At 33.4% G+C, this 18011-nt stretch overlaps 1 protein-coding gene across 1 annotated transcript in view; it reads right to left on the bottom strand.

Annotated features, from left to right (window-relative positions):
• Positions 1 to 18011, bottom strand: part of ZPBP (zona pellucida binding protein) — a 117997-nt gene that overhangs the window by 61881 nt on the left and 38105 nt on the right. Inside the window, exons 5-6 of the mRNA XM_026501852.4 lie at positions 17485 to 17703; positions 3265 to 3341 (exon numbers count right to left, since the gene is read on the bottom strand). Coding sequence (XP_026357637.1) covers positions 3265 to 3341; positions 17485 to 17703 — 296 coding nt within the window. The remainder of the gene's footprint in view (positions 1 to 3264; positions 3342 to 17484; positions 17704 to 18011) is intronic.

The raw sequence follows: 18011 nt of genomic DNA, 5'->3' as shown, positions 1-18011 counted from the left end.
ATTATGTTGTATATCTAAAACTAATGCAATGTTATATGTCAATACTGCGTTATATGTCAATTTTATTTCAATATAAATAAATAAATAGGTAGACAGATAAAATGAAACTCTAAAAATACACTCAAAGGATGAAAAAGGGGGAATTTAGGCAATAATAGTAAAATAGTAGACACAATAATAGTAAAATAGTAGACACAATTCCAACTGTATCAATAATTACATTAAATTTTACTGGAATAAATGCTCCAATTAAAGATTTTTTTTTATTGAGATAAGAAAGGGCTCAATTATATGCTGTCTACAAGAAACATGCATTTTAAATATAAAGAAAGATAACTGAAATTAAGTGGTTAGAAACATATACCCTTACAAACAGTAAGCATAAGAAGACTGAATTAATAACATTAATTTTAGATAAAATTTGAGAGCAAGAATTACAGGGGACATTTCATAAGGATAAAAGAACAAACTATAGCTTTTAGTTTAAAGGTCTTGCATATTTTCTGCTAAATTTATAATGAAGACATATGTGGGTTTTTCAATAAAGGCAGAATTAGTATTTGACACAAATGAACAAACACCCATAGCATAACCTCTCAGGAAACTAGGAACAGAAGGGAACATACTTGATCTGGTAAAAGGTATCTATGAAAATTTGGAGCTAACAGCATATTTAATAGTGAAAGCCTAAATTTTAGCTTCCTCCCTAAGATCAGGAACAAGAAAAGGATATCTATTCTCACCACATCTATGTAATACCATACTGTAGATTCAAACAGGATCAGGAAAGAAATAAAAGGCATAAAAATCAGAAAAAAAGGAAACACTGTCTCTTATTTGCATATGATATGATGGTTTATATAGAAAATCCCAAGTAATCTTTAAAGCTAGTACTGTAAGAAATGAATTTAACAAGTGGCTATAAATACTATATGCAAATACGCAACATGCAAACATCTATTGAAAACTGAAACAACTGACCAATGAATTTTTTAAATATTCCATTTAAGACAGCACTAAAAAACAAAACAAAACAAAACAAAACAAAAACACAAAATACTTAGGAACAAATTGAGCAGAAAATGTGCAAGACCTTCAAACTAAAAACTGCCAAAAAAAATTAAAAGGTGATTTTTTAAACCTAAATAAGTGGGGAGAACTAACATGTTTATGTATTGGAAAACTTAATATTATCAAAATATCACTTCTCACCATTTGACCTAGATACATGGTGACTCCTATCAGAATCCAGGGTATTTTTTGTTTGTTTTTAGAAATCTGACATAGTAACTTAAAAAAATTTCTGGAAATAAAAAGGACCTAGAACATCTAGAACAATCTTGAAAAGGAACCAAAATAAAATACTTATATTAGATTTGCTGTAAAGGTACAGGCATGAACAAAGTGTGGCACAGGCATAAGGATTGACAAATACATCACTAGAAGAGAAGAGTGGAAAAACACAGTGCATCTAAGAAGAAATAGAACATATTTGGATCAAATCTTCAAAGAGTTAGATATATCTCCAGTGGGACAAATATGTCAAAATAAGTCTGAATTTCCCATTGTCAGGGGAACATTTCACATTACTTAGACCTTGCTAAATTCAAAGTGTATTTAGTAATAAGAATAAATGAAAAGGCCCAAAAGTTGAAAACTGAATGAAATGAACAATAAAGCAGATAATACTAAATAATATTTCAGATTTGTAAATTAAAGTCCCCAGAATGCTTCTGTGAAAATACTCTGGTCTGGAGATTTTGAATTCTTTTTATTATTATGGTAACTATTATACTGCTATTGTACTACCATCAACCAGAAAAACACCATCTTTATTTTAACATAATAGGCAAAAAGAGACCATTTTATGCCCAGAAAAGAAAGAAGGGAAACAGGAAGGAGAGTAGAAGAGAAAAAGGGAGACAGACAGATGTACAGCAAAAAAAAAAAAAAAAAAAAAAGGTATCCCAATGACAGGAAAAATCATACGGCATAATGTTCATTGAGCAATCTAATATAGTCACATAACATTCTAAAGGAATTAATAAAATTGCAGACCTTTGTTATTACAAGTTTCATAGAATGCAGAATTTGATTTTTTTCTGTTTCTATATAAGAAGTACAAATAAAATTGATTCTCAATGTTAAATGACATAAGGAAACTACAAATGGATACCAGCATGAGATCATCTTGAAGGAAAATAATGAAACGTCTCTGTTTCCTTCCCTACCCCTAATTCCTCTGCTTGAACACACATTCCCACATCACCAAAGAAATTACACCAGCTGAAGGACTATAACTATTCAAAAGTTGGAAGATTGGTAAAAGTCTAAAAGATGTGCCATTAATTAAAGAATGATTAGCACAATACCCATGGATTAAGAAATAGGAATAGAAAAATAAGACTGACTGCTCTGTTCCTGATGTCCTAGAACATAGCTCCTCTTTCCAAAGTAAAGTAAAAAAAATCAAAAAACAAAAAACAGTCTATCCCAGAGATGAAAGGTAACCCCTAAGGAACATTTTTAAATGGAAATATCTGATAACATACAGATTGATGATGTGGCTATATCTCTGGAGGCTTACTGGGCACAAATTAAGAAATCATTCCCCTGTCAGTTTCACTGGGCAAAAGTAATGGATGTGGACCATACGCAATACCTATACCTTTATAAGGACATTTTGACCATTAATAATATGTAAGTAATCTTAAATTGCCAAGTATTTAAAAAACATTTTTTTACAAAGTGCTTCTGATCACTGAGGAGTAACCAGAGATGGGACACAACACAGCCGCAAGTTACTGAATGTGTACAGTATGTAAAGTATAACAGGAAAGAGAAAACTAAATTAGATTTCTGCTGGGAGGGTCAATCTAATTTCTGCCTTAAGCATAGACACAGGATGCTGGTTTTAGTGCAATATGAAAATGGTTAACAAACATGATAGATTAAATTTATCATTTTAGGTTAGAAAACAGTAACACTGAGAGAATTCTACTTAATAATTATAAATTAACATGGAACAGGAAATAAGGCCAAAGAAACAGAAACATCATCTTTCTTAACACAGTTACAAGATGCTAATTATAAAGCATTTCATAAAAATATCAATTATATTTCTTTGATGAGGTTTTATTTTTACTGTTGAATTTCCTAAATGTGGTGGGTGGATTTGATGTGTTCAATAAATAGCTAAGATGCTTACTCACACACTGAGCATTTTCATTTTTTTTTTAATTTCTCTGGCCTCACATAACATACCTTAGACAGTCTTTTGGAGGATTCACAATTATGGTCTGCACATGGCTTAGGTCCTTTTTCAGTGTCTAGAGATGAAACTGAGAAAATACATTATATTTTATCAAGGGCCCAAAGTCTGTATCACAATATTAAAATTGGGTTTTGAAATATAGAACATATTTTGAAATATAATATTTCTCTTCCACTAATAATTAAGCAGTTTCCTAATGTTAAACTACACTATTCACAGCTACAAATCTAAGTCAAAGATTAGTTTTATGTAAATCAGGAAAACCTCACTAATACAGTGACCCTAAGAATTAATAATAATGATAGTAACAATAACAATGCCTGGTGATGATAACGATGAAAAGAAGAAAGATCAGAGCAGAAATACATAAAATAGAGAACAGAAAAATCATAGAAAATCTTCACCAAACTGAGTTGCTTCTTTGAAAAGTAAACAAAATTTACAACCCCAAACCAACAATATTATAAATAAAAAAACTGTAATACAACCAATAACAAGGAAACTTAAGGGATCATTAAAGAGGCTACTAGGAATAACTATATACCATTTAACTGTACAACATGGAAGACATAAAAACTTGTGAAGACATAAAAATCAAAGAAGGAATAAGAAAAAGATGACTTAAGGATTTCCATTAAATAATCTTTCTAAATTATTTCATTAAGTTAATTACCACAGTTCTAAAATCTTCAGTTACTTCCCACTATTTATCAAAATATATAAAAAGAAATCTGATTTCTATCCCAGGTCTAGCACTAATAAACACAAGCATATTATTTAATATCTCCTTGAGACCCAGTCTCTACTCTGAAAAACAAGAGGCTAAATATTATGATTTTTTTCATCTTTCTAGCTGTGAAAATACGATTCAAAATATAAATATGTCAATCTTAACAACCTAAGCTCTCTATAACCACAAGCAATTGTGACTATTTTACTTTCCCCAAATTCTCTATATGAGAAGACAGATCCTTGCTCATATTATCAACATTTGCCCAATATGTTATGTAAAATATGTTGGGTAGATAAGCACTGATATGAAGATAATAAAACTGACCATAAAAGTATTATAATACAGAATACACTTGTGGAATAATGGGAAATCTTCATTATTTCAACATTCTTTTTTGATATCTCCTCAAACCAGTACACATCATGAAATTTCCCTGTTGCCCTCTGAACTGATATCATAAAGAATTATAAAGTATCACAAAGAATACAGTATAGTACATCAGAGTGATTTTGTAAAATCAAACAGGACAGATGTTAAGCTGAAGCAGACCTTCAAGAAGGGCTGTAGATTCGGAAAAAAAGTTTTTTGTTTTTTTTTTTAATGGACTATTTTTTAAATCCTTTTAAAATGAGACCATCATAAAACTAGACCTAGGAAATGTAAAATCACTAGACTTATGTATCAAACATATACAACGAAGTTAAAGAAAGCATTTTAAAAATGTAGCCAAATATTTAAAATATTATTTACCTAAGGTAAAGCTTTTGAAACCACTGTTCATTATGAAGCAATTCAGAAGATGGCAGACCACAGTCTAACAATTTAACATAATATGATTATGAGATCAGATCATCATGAAGACACGCAATTTTATTTTTAATTTGAATCTGTATAAAAGTTTAAGGCAAATTGAAAAATCCACCAAAATCTACTATGTATTGGGGCGTGTGGGTGGCTCAGTTGGTTAAGCGTGTGCCTTCAGCTCTGGTCATGACTGGGCTCCCTGCTTGGTGGGGAGTCTGCTTCTCCTGCTGCTCCTCACCCTGTTCATGTGCACGCTCTCTCTCTCAAATGAATAAATAAAAGCTTTTAAAAAAAATCTACTGTACATTAAACTAAAGTAAAATTGTTGGAAACAATAACACAGAATCCACAGAAATTATCCAGTCTTTAGAATCAGTATAGACAGTGATTAATAAAGTCATTAGCATTTAGAATGTTTAAATTATAATCCAGTACTAAAGGTAATAAGAGCCAACAGGCAGTATGCCTCTCTTCCCCCACCGTGTTAGGTAAATCACACAACACTTCTGCTGTCTGGATCAGTTCACTCAATTAGCTCTCTGGATCTGAGAGAGCACAATTTCTTTTGAACCCCTGCCTCCTTTGATATACCTGCTTTACTTAGGCTAGATGGCCAAGCTCATCCTATATGAAATTATGTACCCTTTTCTGTCTTTTTATATGAAACTTTCTACAAAATTTAAAAATGAAAAAGACAGAAATGACATCTGTAAAATGGTGAAGCAGTATACTTCAAGCCACATTCTACCACGGAAATGCTGACAAAAATGGCCCAAAACAGTCAGAATCAAATTTGTTGAAACTTTGGAAAATACCTAATTTTTACACCAATTAAGAAAATGCTGAGTCGACAGAAGTTGACTTATGCACAACACTTAAAGAATCTTTTATCAGAATACTAGCTAACATCAAGCTAAGGACATGAGACATGAGAGATCACATACAACAAAGAATATAGTCTTTACAAAGGTAGTTTCGATAAGTCACTAAACAAACAACTACAACCCACAAGAGCAACAAAAACAAACACAAAAGAGGTGGAGAAATCTGCCTTCATGATTACTACCTGACAGAATATTAAAAATGTAGTTTTCAAAAAAAAAAAAAACTATGAAGACTGTGAAGAAGAGAGTATGAACCAAACAGCCAAAACAAAAACAAAAACAAAACAAAAAACAAAATAAAACAAACACCAAACTATCCCTGAGAAAGCACAGAAACTGGATTTACTAGACAAAGACTCTATATCTACTGTATTAAATATACTCATAAAACCAAAGGAAATAATGAACACAGAACAACAACAAAGAGGAAAATGATTCTCAACAAACAGAACATATTAATAAAGTGAAAGAAAGGAAATGAAAAAGAAATTCTGGAATGGACAGTTATAACAATGAAAAGGAAGAACTCACTGCAGGCTTCCAATTACAAATTTGATCTTGTGAAAAAATAAGTGAACTTGAGGACAGGTAACCTGAAATTATCAAGTTAGAGAAGCAGAGAGAAAAAGCAGGAGAAGAAATGAAAGCCTAAAGAGATCTGTGACACATCAAGTGTAACAACATATGTATAATGGGGGTCATAGGTGAGAAAAAAAAGGAAGGAACTAAAAGAACATTTGAAAAATTAATGCCAGTAATGTCCCAATTTGATAAAAGACATATATCTACATATCCAAAAACATCAATGGAATTCAAGTAGAATAAAGGCAAGGAATTCAACAGTGAAACACATTATAACCAATCTGTCAAAAATAAAGTCAAAGAAATTATCTTGAAAGCAGAAAGAGAGCGAGAAGAAAAAAAGGAACTTGACACTTACTACAAGTTCATAAAAAGATTAATACCAGATTTCTTGTTAAAAAAAAAAAACCCATGGAGGTCAGAAAGCAGTGAGATAACATATTTAAAGTATTAAAAGGAAAAAGCTTTCAAGCAGGAATCCTCTATCTGGAAAAGTATCCTTCAGAAATGAAGAAGAAAGTAAAATATTCCAAACACAATGTTTGCAACATCAGCTAGTAACAGGACGACAGATAGTAATTCAATGCTATGCAAAGAAATAAAGAGCAGGGGTAAACTCATCTCCACAGATATAAGGCAATAATATATTTGTATTTTTATTCTTTTAACTCCACTTTTTTCAAGTATATGATTAAAAAGAAATAACATAATTATAAATCTATATTAGTGGTAAACAATGTATAATAATGCAATTACTGAGAACATCGGAGGAAGGAACAAACTATACTGGAGCAGAGTTTTGGTACACTGCTCAAACTAGGCCAGTACTCATTCAAACTATACAGTTACATATTCAAGTTATTAACTGTAAAACTCAGGAAAGCTGCTAAGAAAATAACTGGAATATATTCAGAAAAGGAAAGAAAATAAAATCAAAAATCCTATTTTATAGTCAATTACACATAAGAAAAATCAGTAACAGAAGCATTAAGAAATAAAAAAGATAAAAGAGAACTTCTGGTTTATAGTCCAACATGAAAGGCACTAGGATGCTGTCACTCCTGTCCTCACAAGAAAAGAGGTAAACATACTGAGACTCACAAACTCTTCTTTGATTCATCAGATAACTGAGGTCTCAAGGAAAACTGCTGGCCACACAACTGCAGAGAAAAAAAGGTAGATAGGAGACTTACTGCTTCCTAGGGCAGAAGTCCCACAGCGAGAGCTTGCCAAGGGAAGCTAGTACCAGTAGGAAAAAACTGCAACTTAGAATCTGTTGAAGGCTCACAGTGAAAAAGTTCAAGTATTAAAAAATTCCAGCTCATAGGGACCTCCACACTTTCATGAGTTTTGCCTCCATCAGTCCCAAGAGGTTCTCAGGGAGGGGACTGAAAACAAAACCCCTTGTACTTCTAGCATGAGAAAGAACGAAATAAACATTTTGAAATGCACCAAGAACAGTCACTTGTCTTCAATGAAAGTTTGCCCTAAAGAGAAATATTTTACCACAGCTTAAGCACCTTGAGGTTTACCAGCGTCTAAATGATGTTGCAGACTGGAGATATCCAACTCCAACTACCTGTAGGCTTCCTGCACAAACCAGGAAAGAGAAGGAAAAACACTGCTGAAGGTTTCAGACCAAAGGTCTAAACTGTCTAAAATCCTGAGATCTGGTTGTGAGGCAATAGGATGCTTTTTTTATCCTTACAAATTACCACCACATCAACAGGGTATCTTATAAACCAAGAGATTACAACATAAGGATTTTAAATCTCATACCTTATTTAAGGAGAAGACTTTAGGGAAACTCAAAGACAATAAAAGAAACAAAAATGAGAGTATCATGGAAATTTTTAGCCCCTGCAACCTATACTTCTCTTGAAGAGTAAATAGAGCCCAAATCCTAAACAGAGAAACAAATAATATTATAATAAAACATACCTAATTCAGTTCTTACTATGAGGCACATCATGCCCAGTTTTCAATAAAAACTTGCAAGAAATACTAAAAGGCAAAAAAAGTTTCAAGAAACACAGCAAGCCAGGTGTCAGCTGAGCATCTAACTTTTGATTTCAGCTCAGGTCATGATCTCCGGGTCATGAGATCGAGCCCTGTATAACAGGTTCTGATTGAAATTCTCTCTCTCCTTCTTAACCTCTGCCCCTCCCCCCTCCACTCACACCCTCTCTCAAAACAAAATAAATAAAATCTTTAAAAAAAAAAAAAGAAACACAACAAGCATTACAATCATACTTACAAATGGCAGAGACATTGACATTATCAGACTGGAAATTTAAAATACCTATGACAATATGCAAAGGGCTCTAATGGAAAAGGTAGACAACATGCAAGAACAGATGGGCAATATAAGGAGAGAAATTAAAACTCTAAGAAAGAATCAAAAGGAAATGCTAGAATCAAAAACACCATAAAAGAAATAAATGGCTTCCATGAGCTCATCAGGAGATTCAATGTGGCTGAGAAAAGAATCAGACTGGACTGGAGACTGAAATATGTCAGTGGTCACTTCTGACTCTAAAAAGTAAAGTGAAAAAATGACGGGAAAAAAACAAACAGAAAAGAATTTCCAAGAACTGTTGAACGTTAACAAAAGTTACAATGTACATACAAAAGGAACCCAGAAGAAAAAGAATGAATGAAATGAAAAGAATCTTTTTAGCAATAGTGGATGAGAATTTTCCAGTTAATGACAGACAAAAGCAGAAATCCAGGAAACTGACAGACAACATGCAGAATAAATACTGAAAAATCTTCACAGGGGTTTACCATATTCAAACTATAGAAAATCAAACAAAAAGAAAATGTTGAAAGAAAGAAGAGGGAGAAAAAAAATTCTTACTAATAGAGAGGAAGGATAAGGTTTACATCGGGGAGGATTCTGAGAAGATGGCAGCGCAGAAGTCTCCCCTCATACACAACAATTTCAGTGGAAGAATCTGTGCCATGTAACTGTTTTGGAATTCGGGAGTCTATGGAATTATGGCAATTTCCAAAAGAAGGCTTGGACAGCAAATTGTTGTTAATTTCAGTCAATTTTGGCTCTTAGCGCAGTAGTGGCTCCCCATCCAACATCCCAAGAACCATGGCCAGCAGCTGTGTTTGTATTTTTGAATTAGTTTGTACACAGCTTGTGGGAGCCAGGATGGGGAGGGGGGAACCACAATCCTGACCTCCAAATATCAGATGTGTGCTTGATTTGCTCACTGCATCTTCTTTCACAAAGATGCAGGTAAGAGGCAGGCGGCCATTACTGCTGCACTTCCTTCTGTGCCACAAGCCCCTCTCACACAAGTTGAGATTACTAACAGGAGACCAGAAAGGGCCTGTGCCCCTTTTCACCTTATTTTTCTCTTTTTCCTTTTTGGGTAGCCAGGCATTAAACAGTAGGATATTCAAAAGCAACATATATGGGAAAAATTAGGAAGTGACCATATATGCACAAGAAAGGTAAAAGATAATACCTGAGAGAACTTAAGTTTACACCTCACATGGACCGTTGGCACAGAAAGAGCCACTGATTTAAAAAAATAAACAAAACAACAACAAAATAAACAAACCCTGGAAAAGGAGAAGAATTCTACACTTACACTATTAGATTCAAGTGCCCAGTGTTCAACAAATCTTAAGACATATAAAGAAACAGTATGGTCCATTCAAGGGAAAAAAGCAAATCAATAGAAACTATCCCTGAAAAACACCTGCTATCAAGTTTACTGGACTAAGACTTTAAAACAACCCCCTGAAAGATGGGAATAGAATTAGAGATGTAGATAAAGTGAAGATTATGTATGAACAAATGGAAATATTAATAAAGAGACAAGAAACATAAAAAGAAACTCTGGAGCTGACAAGTAGAACTGAAGTGAAAAAGTCACTAGAGTGATCTGAAGGCAGATGTGATCAGGCAGAAAGAACAATCAGCCCGCTTGAAAACAGAACATTAGAAATTATCAAATCTGAGGAAAAGAAAAAGACTGAGGAAATGTGAGCAGAACCTAAGAAAATTTCTGAACATCATCAAATGGACCACAATATACAGTATGGGAGTCCCAGAAGGAAAGAGAGAATGTATCAGAGCAATCATTTTAATAAATAGTGGCTGAAAACTTCTCAAATTTAATGAAATCATGATTATAAACATCTAAGAAGCTCAACAAATACCAAGTAAGGTGAACTCAAAGAGACTCACAGAAAGACACATTAAAATGAAGCTTCTGAAAGACAAAGAATCATGAAAGCAGGAAGAGAGAAGTAACCTGTCACATACAAAGGATCCTCAATAAGATTATGAGCTGATTTTGCATCAAAAATTTTAGAGGCCAGATGTCATAGGCTGATATATTCAATGTGCTAAAAGTTTTTTTTTGTTTGTTTGTTTGTTTTTAAGTATCAACCAAGACTCCAATAACATGCAAAATGGTCTTTCAGGAGTAAGGGAAGAATTAAGACATTCCTTGATAAACAAAAGCTAAGGGAGTTTGTTACCACTAGACCTGCCCTGCAAGAAATGCTCAAAGGAGTCCTGCAGGGTGAAAGGGAAGGACACAAGAGAGTAACTTGAAGCCCTATGAATAAAGACCTTGATAAAGGTAAATATATGAGTAATGCTAAAAGCTACTATTATTGTAAGATTGGATTCTAACAGCAATGTTTACATGATTTAAGAAGCTATTTAAAAACAATTAGTCTAAAAGTTCGTATTACTGTAACTTTGGTTTGTAACTTCACACTTTACTTTCTGCATAATTTGAGAGAGTAAATTCATTTAAAATAATTATTAGTTTATATTTGTGGGCAATTTATAAAGTCACAATTTTATGACACCAGCAATGGAAAAGGGTGGGAACAGAACTGTTAAAGCACACACAAAAAAGACAAAGATACTTTAAGAAAACAAAATTATAGATCATATCACTAATAAACACTGATGCAAAACTCAACAAAATACTAACAAACTGAATTCAGGAGCATATTAACAGGATAATAAGCCATGATTAAGTGGGATTTATTACCAGAATGCAAGGATAGATCAACATACAAAAAAATCAATCATTGTAAGACACCACATTAACAGAATGAAGGGACCAAAAAACCCACATGACCATCTCATTTGATGCAGAGAAGTCATTTTACAAAATTCAACACCCTTTCATGGAGAAAGACACTCAACAGTGCAAAAATAGGAGGAAAATCCCACCATATAATGAAAGACACACACATATATATCATCAATAGCCAATATCACATTCAGTGGTGAAAGACTAAAAGCTTTTCCTCCAAGACCAGGAACAAAACAAGGATGTACACCTTTGCCATTTCTCTTCAACAAAGTACTGGAAGTTCTAGCCAGTGCAGTAGCAGTAAGGCAAGAAAAAGAAATAAAAAGTATCCAACTGGAAAAGAAGTAAAATTATTTTGGTTCACAGATGATGTAACATTATATGTAGGAGTAAAGATTCCACAAATAAAACTGTACAAACAAATTCAGCAAACTTGCCAGATACAAAGACAGCTGCATTTCTATATACTATAACCAACAGCATGAAAAGGAAAATATGAAAATAATTTCACTTAAGATAGCATCAAAAAAAAAAAAAAACACCTAGGAATTAACTTAACCAAAGAGGTGAATTATTTATACCATGAAAATAACAGAGCACTGCTGAGAAAATAAAGAAGACATAAATGAATGGAAATGTACCCATGTTCACAGATTAGACGACTTAATATTGTTAAGGTGTTAATACTATCTGGCAGAAATGGAAAACCAGATGCTAAAAACCATGGAATTGCAACTGACTTCAAATAGGCAAAGCAATGCTGAAAGAAGAACAAAACTGAAAGACTCTCATTTTCAAATTTCGAATCTCACTTTACAAAGCTATTATCAAAACCGTATGATCAAACAGTGTGGTACTGGTATAAGGACAGGCATACAGAAAAATGAAATAGAAGAGTCCAGAAATAAACCCATATATCTATGGCTAGCTGACTTTCAACAAGGGTACCATCACAATTCACAGTCTCCAAAAAATGCTGCTGGGACCACAGAACACCCACACTTCAGTGAAGACTGGATCCATATTTCACAGTATATAAAAAAAATTACCTCAAAATCAATCTTTGACCTAAATGCATAGGTAAATCTTCAAAATTCTTAGAAGAAAACAAAGGAGTATACAAAAAAGATCAATAAACAATTTAAGATTACTCTTCAAGGAGAAAGAAAGAAAGAAAGAAAGAAAGAAAGAAAGAAAGAAAGAAAGAAAACAACTTATCCCAAAGATTAGAAGAAACGAAATAATAAAAATTAAAGCAGATGTCTTCTTTGGAAAAATGTCTTTTCATGGCTTCTGCCCATTTTCTGGGTTGGATTATTTTGGATTATTTGTTTGGGTGTTCAGTTTTACAAATTCTTTACCTATTGTGGATACTAAACCTTTATCAGATGTATCATCTGCAAGTATCTTCTCCCATTCCATAGGTTGCCTTTTAGCTTTGTTGATTGTTTCCTTTGATGTGCAAATCTTTTTATCTTGATTAAGTCCCAATAGTTTATTTTTGCTTCTGTTTCCCTTGCCTCTGGAGACATGCCTGGGTTCTCTTCTAGGACTTTATACATTCAGGTCTCACATTTAGGTCTTTAGTCATCCTTTCACATGTAACTGTCCAGTTTTCCCAACACCATTTGTTGAAGAGACTGTCTTTTTCCCTTTGGATATTCTTTTTTGCTCTGTTGAAGATTCACTGATTGTATAGCTATGAGTTCATTTCTGGGTTTTTTAATCTGTTCCACTGATCTATGTGTCTATTTCTGTGCCAGTACCATACCGTTTTGATCACCATAGCATTTGTAATATAACTTGAAGTCCAGAATTGTGATGCCTCCAAGCTTTGCCTTTACTTTTCAAGATTGTTTTGGCTCTTCAGGGTCTTTTGTGGTTCCATACAAATGTTAGGATTGTTTGTTCTAGTTCTGTGAAAAATATATTTTGGTATTTTGAAAAGGGTCGCATTAAATGTATAGATTGCTTTGGGTGGTATAGACATTTTAACAATATTTGTTCTTCCAATCCAAGGGGGAGGTTTGTAGGGGGATGGGTTAAATGTGTGATTGGGATTAACGAGTGTACTTGTCATTATGAGCACAGGGTGATGTATGGAAGTGTTGAATTACTAGAATGTACACCTGAAACTAATATAACATTGTATGTTAACTAACTGGAATTAAAATAAAATCTTACAAAAATGAAAGCAGAAATAAATGGAATAGGGAATAGGAAAAAATAGATATTAGTAACAAAAATGACGGCTGGTTCTTTGAAAAAGTAAATTGATAACTTTTAGCTAGATAAGCAAGAAAAAAGAGAGGCTCAAATAAGTAAAATTATAAATGAATGAGGAGACATTACAACTGATAGCACAGAAATACAAAGGATCATTAGAGACTGCTATGAATAACAATATGCCAAAAACTTGACAACCTGGAAGACATGAGTACCTTCCTTAAAAAAAAAAAAAAAAAAGATTTTATTTATTTATTTGAGAGAGAGAGAGAGAACAAGCGGGGAGAGAGGGGTAAGGGCAGAGGTGGAGAGAAAGAGAGAGAATGTCAAGCATACTCCACGCTGAGCGCAGAGCCCAACATGGGACTCCATCTCATGATGCTGAGATCATGACTTGAGCTGAAATCAAAGAGTCAAATGCTTAACTGACTAAATCACCTAGGCATCCCAGAAATGGGTACATTCTTAAAACATACAATCTAACAGGACTGAATCATGATGAAATAGAAAATCTGAACAGATCAATAGCAATAGAGATTGAATCAGCCCCAAAACAAAAATCCCAGAACCAGGTATCTTCACTGGTGAATTCTGCCAAACATTTTTAAAAAAATTAATGTTAATACTTCTCAAATTCTTCCAAAGAACTGAAGAACGGGTTACATGTCCAAACTCATTTTACATGTCCTGATACCAAAGTTAGATAAGGAGACTACAAGAAGTGAAAACTATAGACCAATATCTCTGATGAATATAGAAGGAAAGATTCTCAACAAAATACTAGCAAACCAAATTCAATAGCACATTAAAAGCTTCATACCCTATGATCAAAGAGCATTCATCCCTGGAATGCAAGGATGGTTCAACATATGCAAATCAGCAAGTGTGATACATCACATTAGTAGAATGAAAAATAAAATCCCGCGATCATCTCAACTGATGCAAAAGTATTTGGCAAAATTCAATAGCCACTCACAATAAAAACTCCTAATAAACAGGGTATAAAAGGAAAGAACTCCAACATAATAAAAGCCATATACGACAAGCCCACAGCTAACATCATACTCAATGGTAAAAGGTTGAAAGATTTTCCTCTAAGATCAAGAACAAGGCAAGGGTGCCTACTCTCACCATTCCAATAAAATCATAGTATTAGAAGTCCTAGACCAAGCAATCAAGCAAGAAAAAGAAATAAAAGGCATTTGAATAAAAAATGAATAAGTAAACTGTCTCTGCAGATGATGTGATCTTATATACAGAAAACCAAAAAGACCACCAAAAAAATTGTCAGACCTAATAAACGAATCCAGTAACCTTGTGGGACATAAAATCAACATACAAATATCAACTGCATTTCTATACAACAATGACATATCACTTTAAAAGAAATAAAGAAAACAATCCCACTTATAATAACATCAAAAATAATAATATACTTAGGAAAAATTTAAACAATAAGGCAAAAGATCTATACGCTGAAAACAGTAAGATATTGATAAGGAAACTGAAGACTCACAAATAAATAGAAAGATATCCCATGTTCATGAATTTAAAGAATCAACACTGTTAAAATGTCCATACAACCCAAAGCAATCTATGGATTCAATACAATCTCTACCAAGATTCCACCAGCATTTTTTACAGAAATATATTTAAAAAATACTAAAACTCTTATGCGACCACAAAAGACCCTGAATAGCCAATGTATTTCTAAGAAAGAAGAAAACACTTCTAATTTCAATGTACATTACAAAGGTATAGTAATCAAAACAGTATGGTACTGGCATAAAAACAGTCACAGATCTATGGAACAGAACTGAGAGCCCAGGAAATAAACCCATGCACATAAAGTCAAGGAGAAAAGAATACTCAATGGAGAAGAGATAGTCTCTACAATAAATTGTACTGGGAAAACCAAACAGTAAGTCACATGCGAAAGAATGAAACTGGACTCCGATCTCACACCACTCACAAAAATTAATTTGAGTTGGATTAAAGATTTAAATGTAAGATATAAAGCACAAAATTCCTAGAAGAAAACATACAAGAAAGCTCCTTGACAGTGAACATGCCAATGACTTTATGAATAGGACACCCGAAAGCACAAAAAATGAAAACAAAACAAACAAAAAAACATGTGGAACTACGTCAAACTAGGAACGTTCTTCACAGTGAGGGAAAAATTGTCCGTGTGTGTGTGTGTGTGTGTGTGTGTGTGTCCATACACAATGGAACAGTATTTAGCTATGAAAATTAAGGAAATTCTGCCATTTGCAACAAAGTAGATGAACCTTGAAGGCATTGTGCTAAGTGAATTAAGTCAGACAGAGAAAAATAAATACTTATGATCTCATTTACATATAGAATAGACAAAAATCACTCACAGGAACAGCGAACTGATTGGTGGTTGCTGGGGTAGCAGGTGAGGCCTGAGGAAAATGTATAAAAGTAGACAAAGGGTACAAATTTGTAGTTATAAGAAGGATAAGCACACGGATATAATGTAGAGTGTGAGTTATGTGGGATATAATGTGAGTATAGTTAATAATAATGTAGTGTATCTTTGAAAACTGCTAAAAGAAAAGATTTTAAAAGTTCTCACTATAAAAAAATAAGATAAAATAAATTGTAACTATAAGAGATCATGTGTTAACTTTGTTGTGATCATTTATACATATTTGTACATACACACACACGCACACACACACACACACAAAATCCTTATGTCATACTTCTTAAACTTACATACTGTTATATGCCAATTTGTTTCAATAAAGCTGGAAAGATAACAAAAATTGGGCAAAGAATTTGAATACAGTTTTCTCCAAAAAAGATATACAAATGGCTGATAAGCACATGAGATGTTCAACATCATTAGTTATTAAATGCATACCAAGCCCACAATGCCTCATTTCAATTGTATATCATCTCTTTCCTCTTATGAGTTCAACTTTACTTTCAAGGTCTTCTAAGGACTATTAAATGCTTATTAATAGCACTTATTAAACACACTGGGTACAAAGACCTCATAACTCATGGATGCTAACAGTGAGTCCTTGAAGAGCTAAAGAAAGAGTCTTACTGTGATACTTTGTCTCAGTCTCATAGACTAACTTTCAAAATTTTCTGGAGAGGGAGAAAGGTAGTAAAGAAGATAAAAGACAGTGAAAATGGGGTTGAACTCTCATTTTTTTCCTGTAAAGCTTCACATCTCAGTTTTGTCTAAAAATTCAATCCTAGATGGCAAAAAGCCAAACCAAAATCAAACCAAAACAAACAAAACCCCGAAAAATTGAAGAAATGGGTGAGCACAATCAAACATCAGCAGCAGAGGAATCAAGGACAGAGTAAGGAGGAAAGGAAAACAGCAAGCAATATCATTTGAGATGGAAAGAGGATGAGTCCTATTGCCAAGGGGACCCAATAAAAACATATGGAGAGTTATTCCACAGAGTTTATTCATAAACGGGCCTTTTATAAATATACATATAGGTACAAAATCAATTCTTTGTTTTCAAGAAAACATTGGGCCTCCACTCTGTCTTATTAGGAAAAGCACTGTAAGCTGTTAGAATGGTCCCTCTGGTCTATAATATTAACTCATGTTATTAGATGCTTTTACAGATTAAATCTTTATAACAGCTAAATATCACAACAGACATTTCTTTATACTAAATTCTATTCTTTAGTGAATTACCACAGCAAGGCTTAGTTATTATTGAGAGTGCCAACTTTTTATTAAGAAGAATTTTATTTGGGGGCCTATCAGAACTAAGAGAACATGAAACATATTCAGATCTATAACATTTACTTTCAAAAAATGCTGCAGGTAATTCCCATGTCTTCAAAATTTGCTTTTTGTTTTCAATTTGTTTTCATTAAAGAATTGTATATACTTACCTGAAAATGTAAAGAACAATTCATTTTGCAAACCAGCTCTTTGCATTTTAACACGATGGCATTCCGACTTCAGTAAAGAAACTTCACAGGAAAGGTCAAGAACCAATTTGCTTAAAATCTGAAGAAGTTTCTTCTCAAAGGAAATATTATAGATACTATTGCAGGGAGCTGCATGATATCGAGCTGTGAACTGGTAATAATAATGAGGCTCACGATAAGCTGTAAAAAATTAAAGAACAACACAAAAGTCATTATTTAAACGATTAAAATATATTGCAACTACTAAGAAATCATTGCTTGGAATAAGTTCATAGTATTTTTATACCCATACTGAGGAAACAGGGATACAGGGATTATGTCACATGTCCGATGCCTATGGTATCAAAACTAAGATTCTGGGTGCCTGGGTGGCTCAGTTGGTCAAGGGTTCAACGCTTGATTTCAGCTCAGGTCAAGATCTCAGGGTTGTGAGGTTGAGCCCCATCTCAGGCTCTGTGCTCAGCAGGGAATCTGAGATTCTCTCCCTC

This window comes from Ursus arctos, unplaced genomic scaffold (assembly GCF_023065955.2).
Source record: "Ursus arctos isolate Adak ecotype North America unplaced genomic scaffold, UrsArc2.0 scaffold_3, whole genome shotgun sequence".
Classification (NCBI taxonomy): domain Eukaryota; kingdom Metazoa; phylum Chordata; class Mammalia; order Carnivora; family Ursidae; genus Ursus; species Ursus arctos.
Note: the sequence above shows the minus strand (reverse complement) of the source record. Positions and strands in the feature narration are given on the sequence as shown.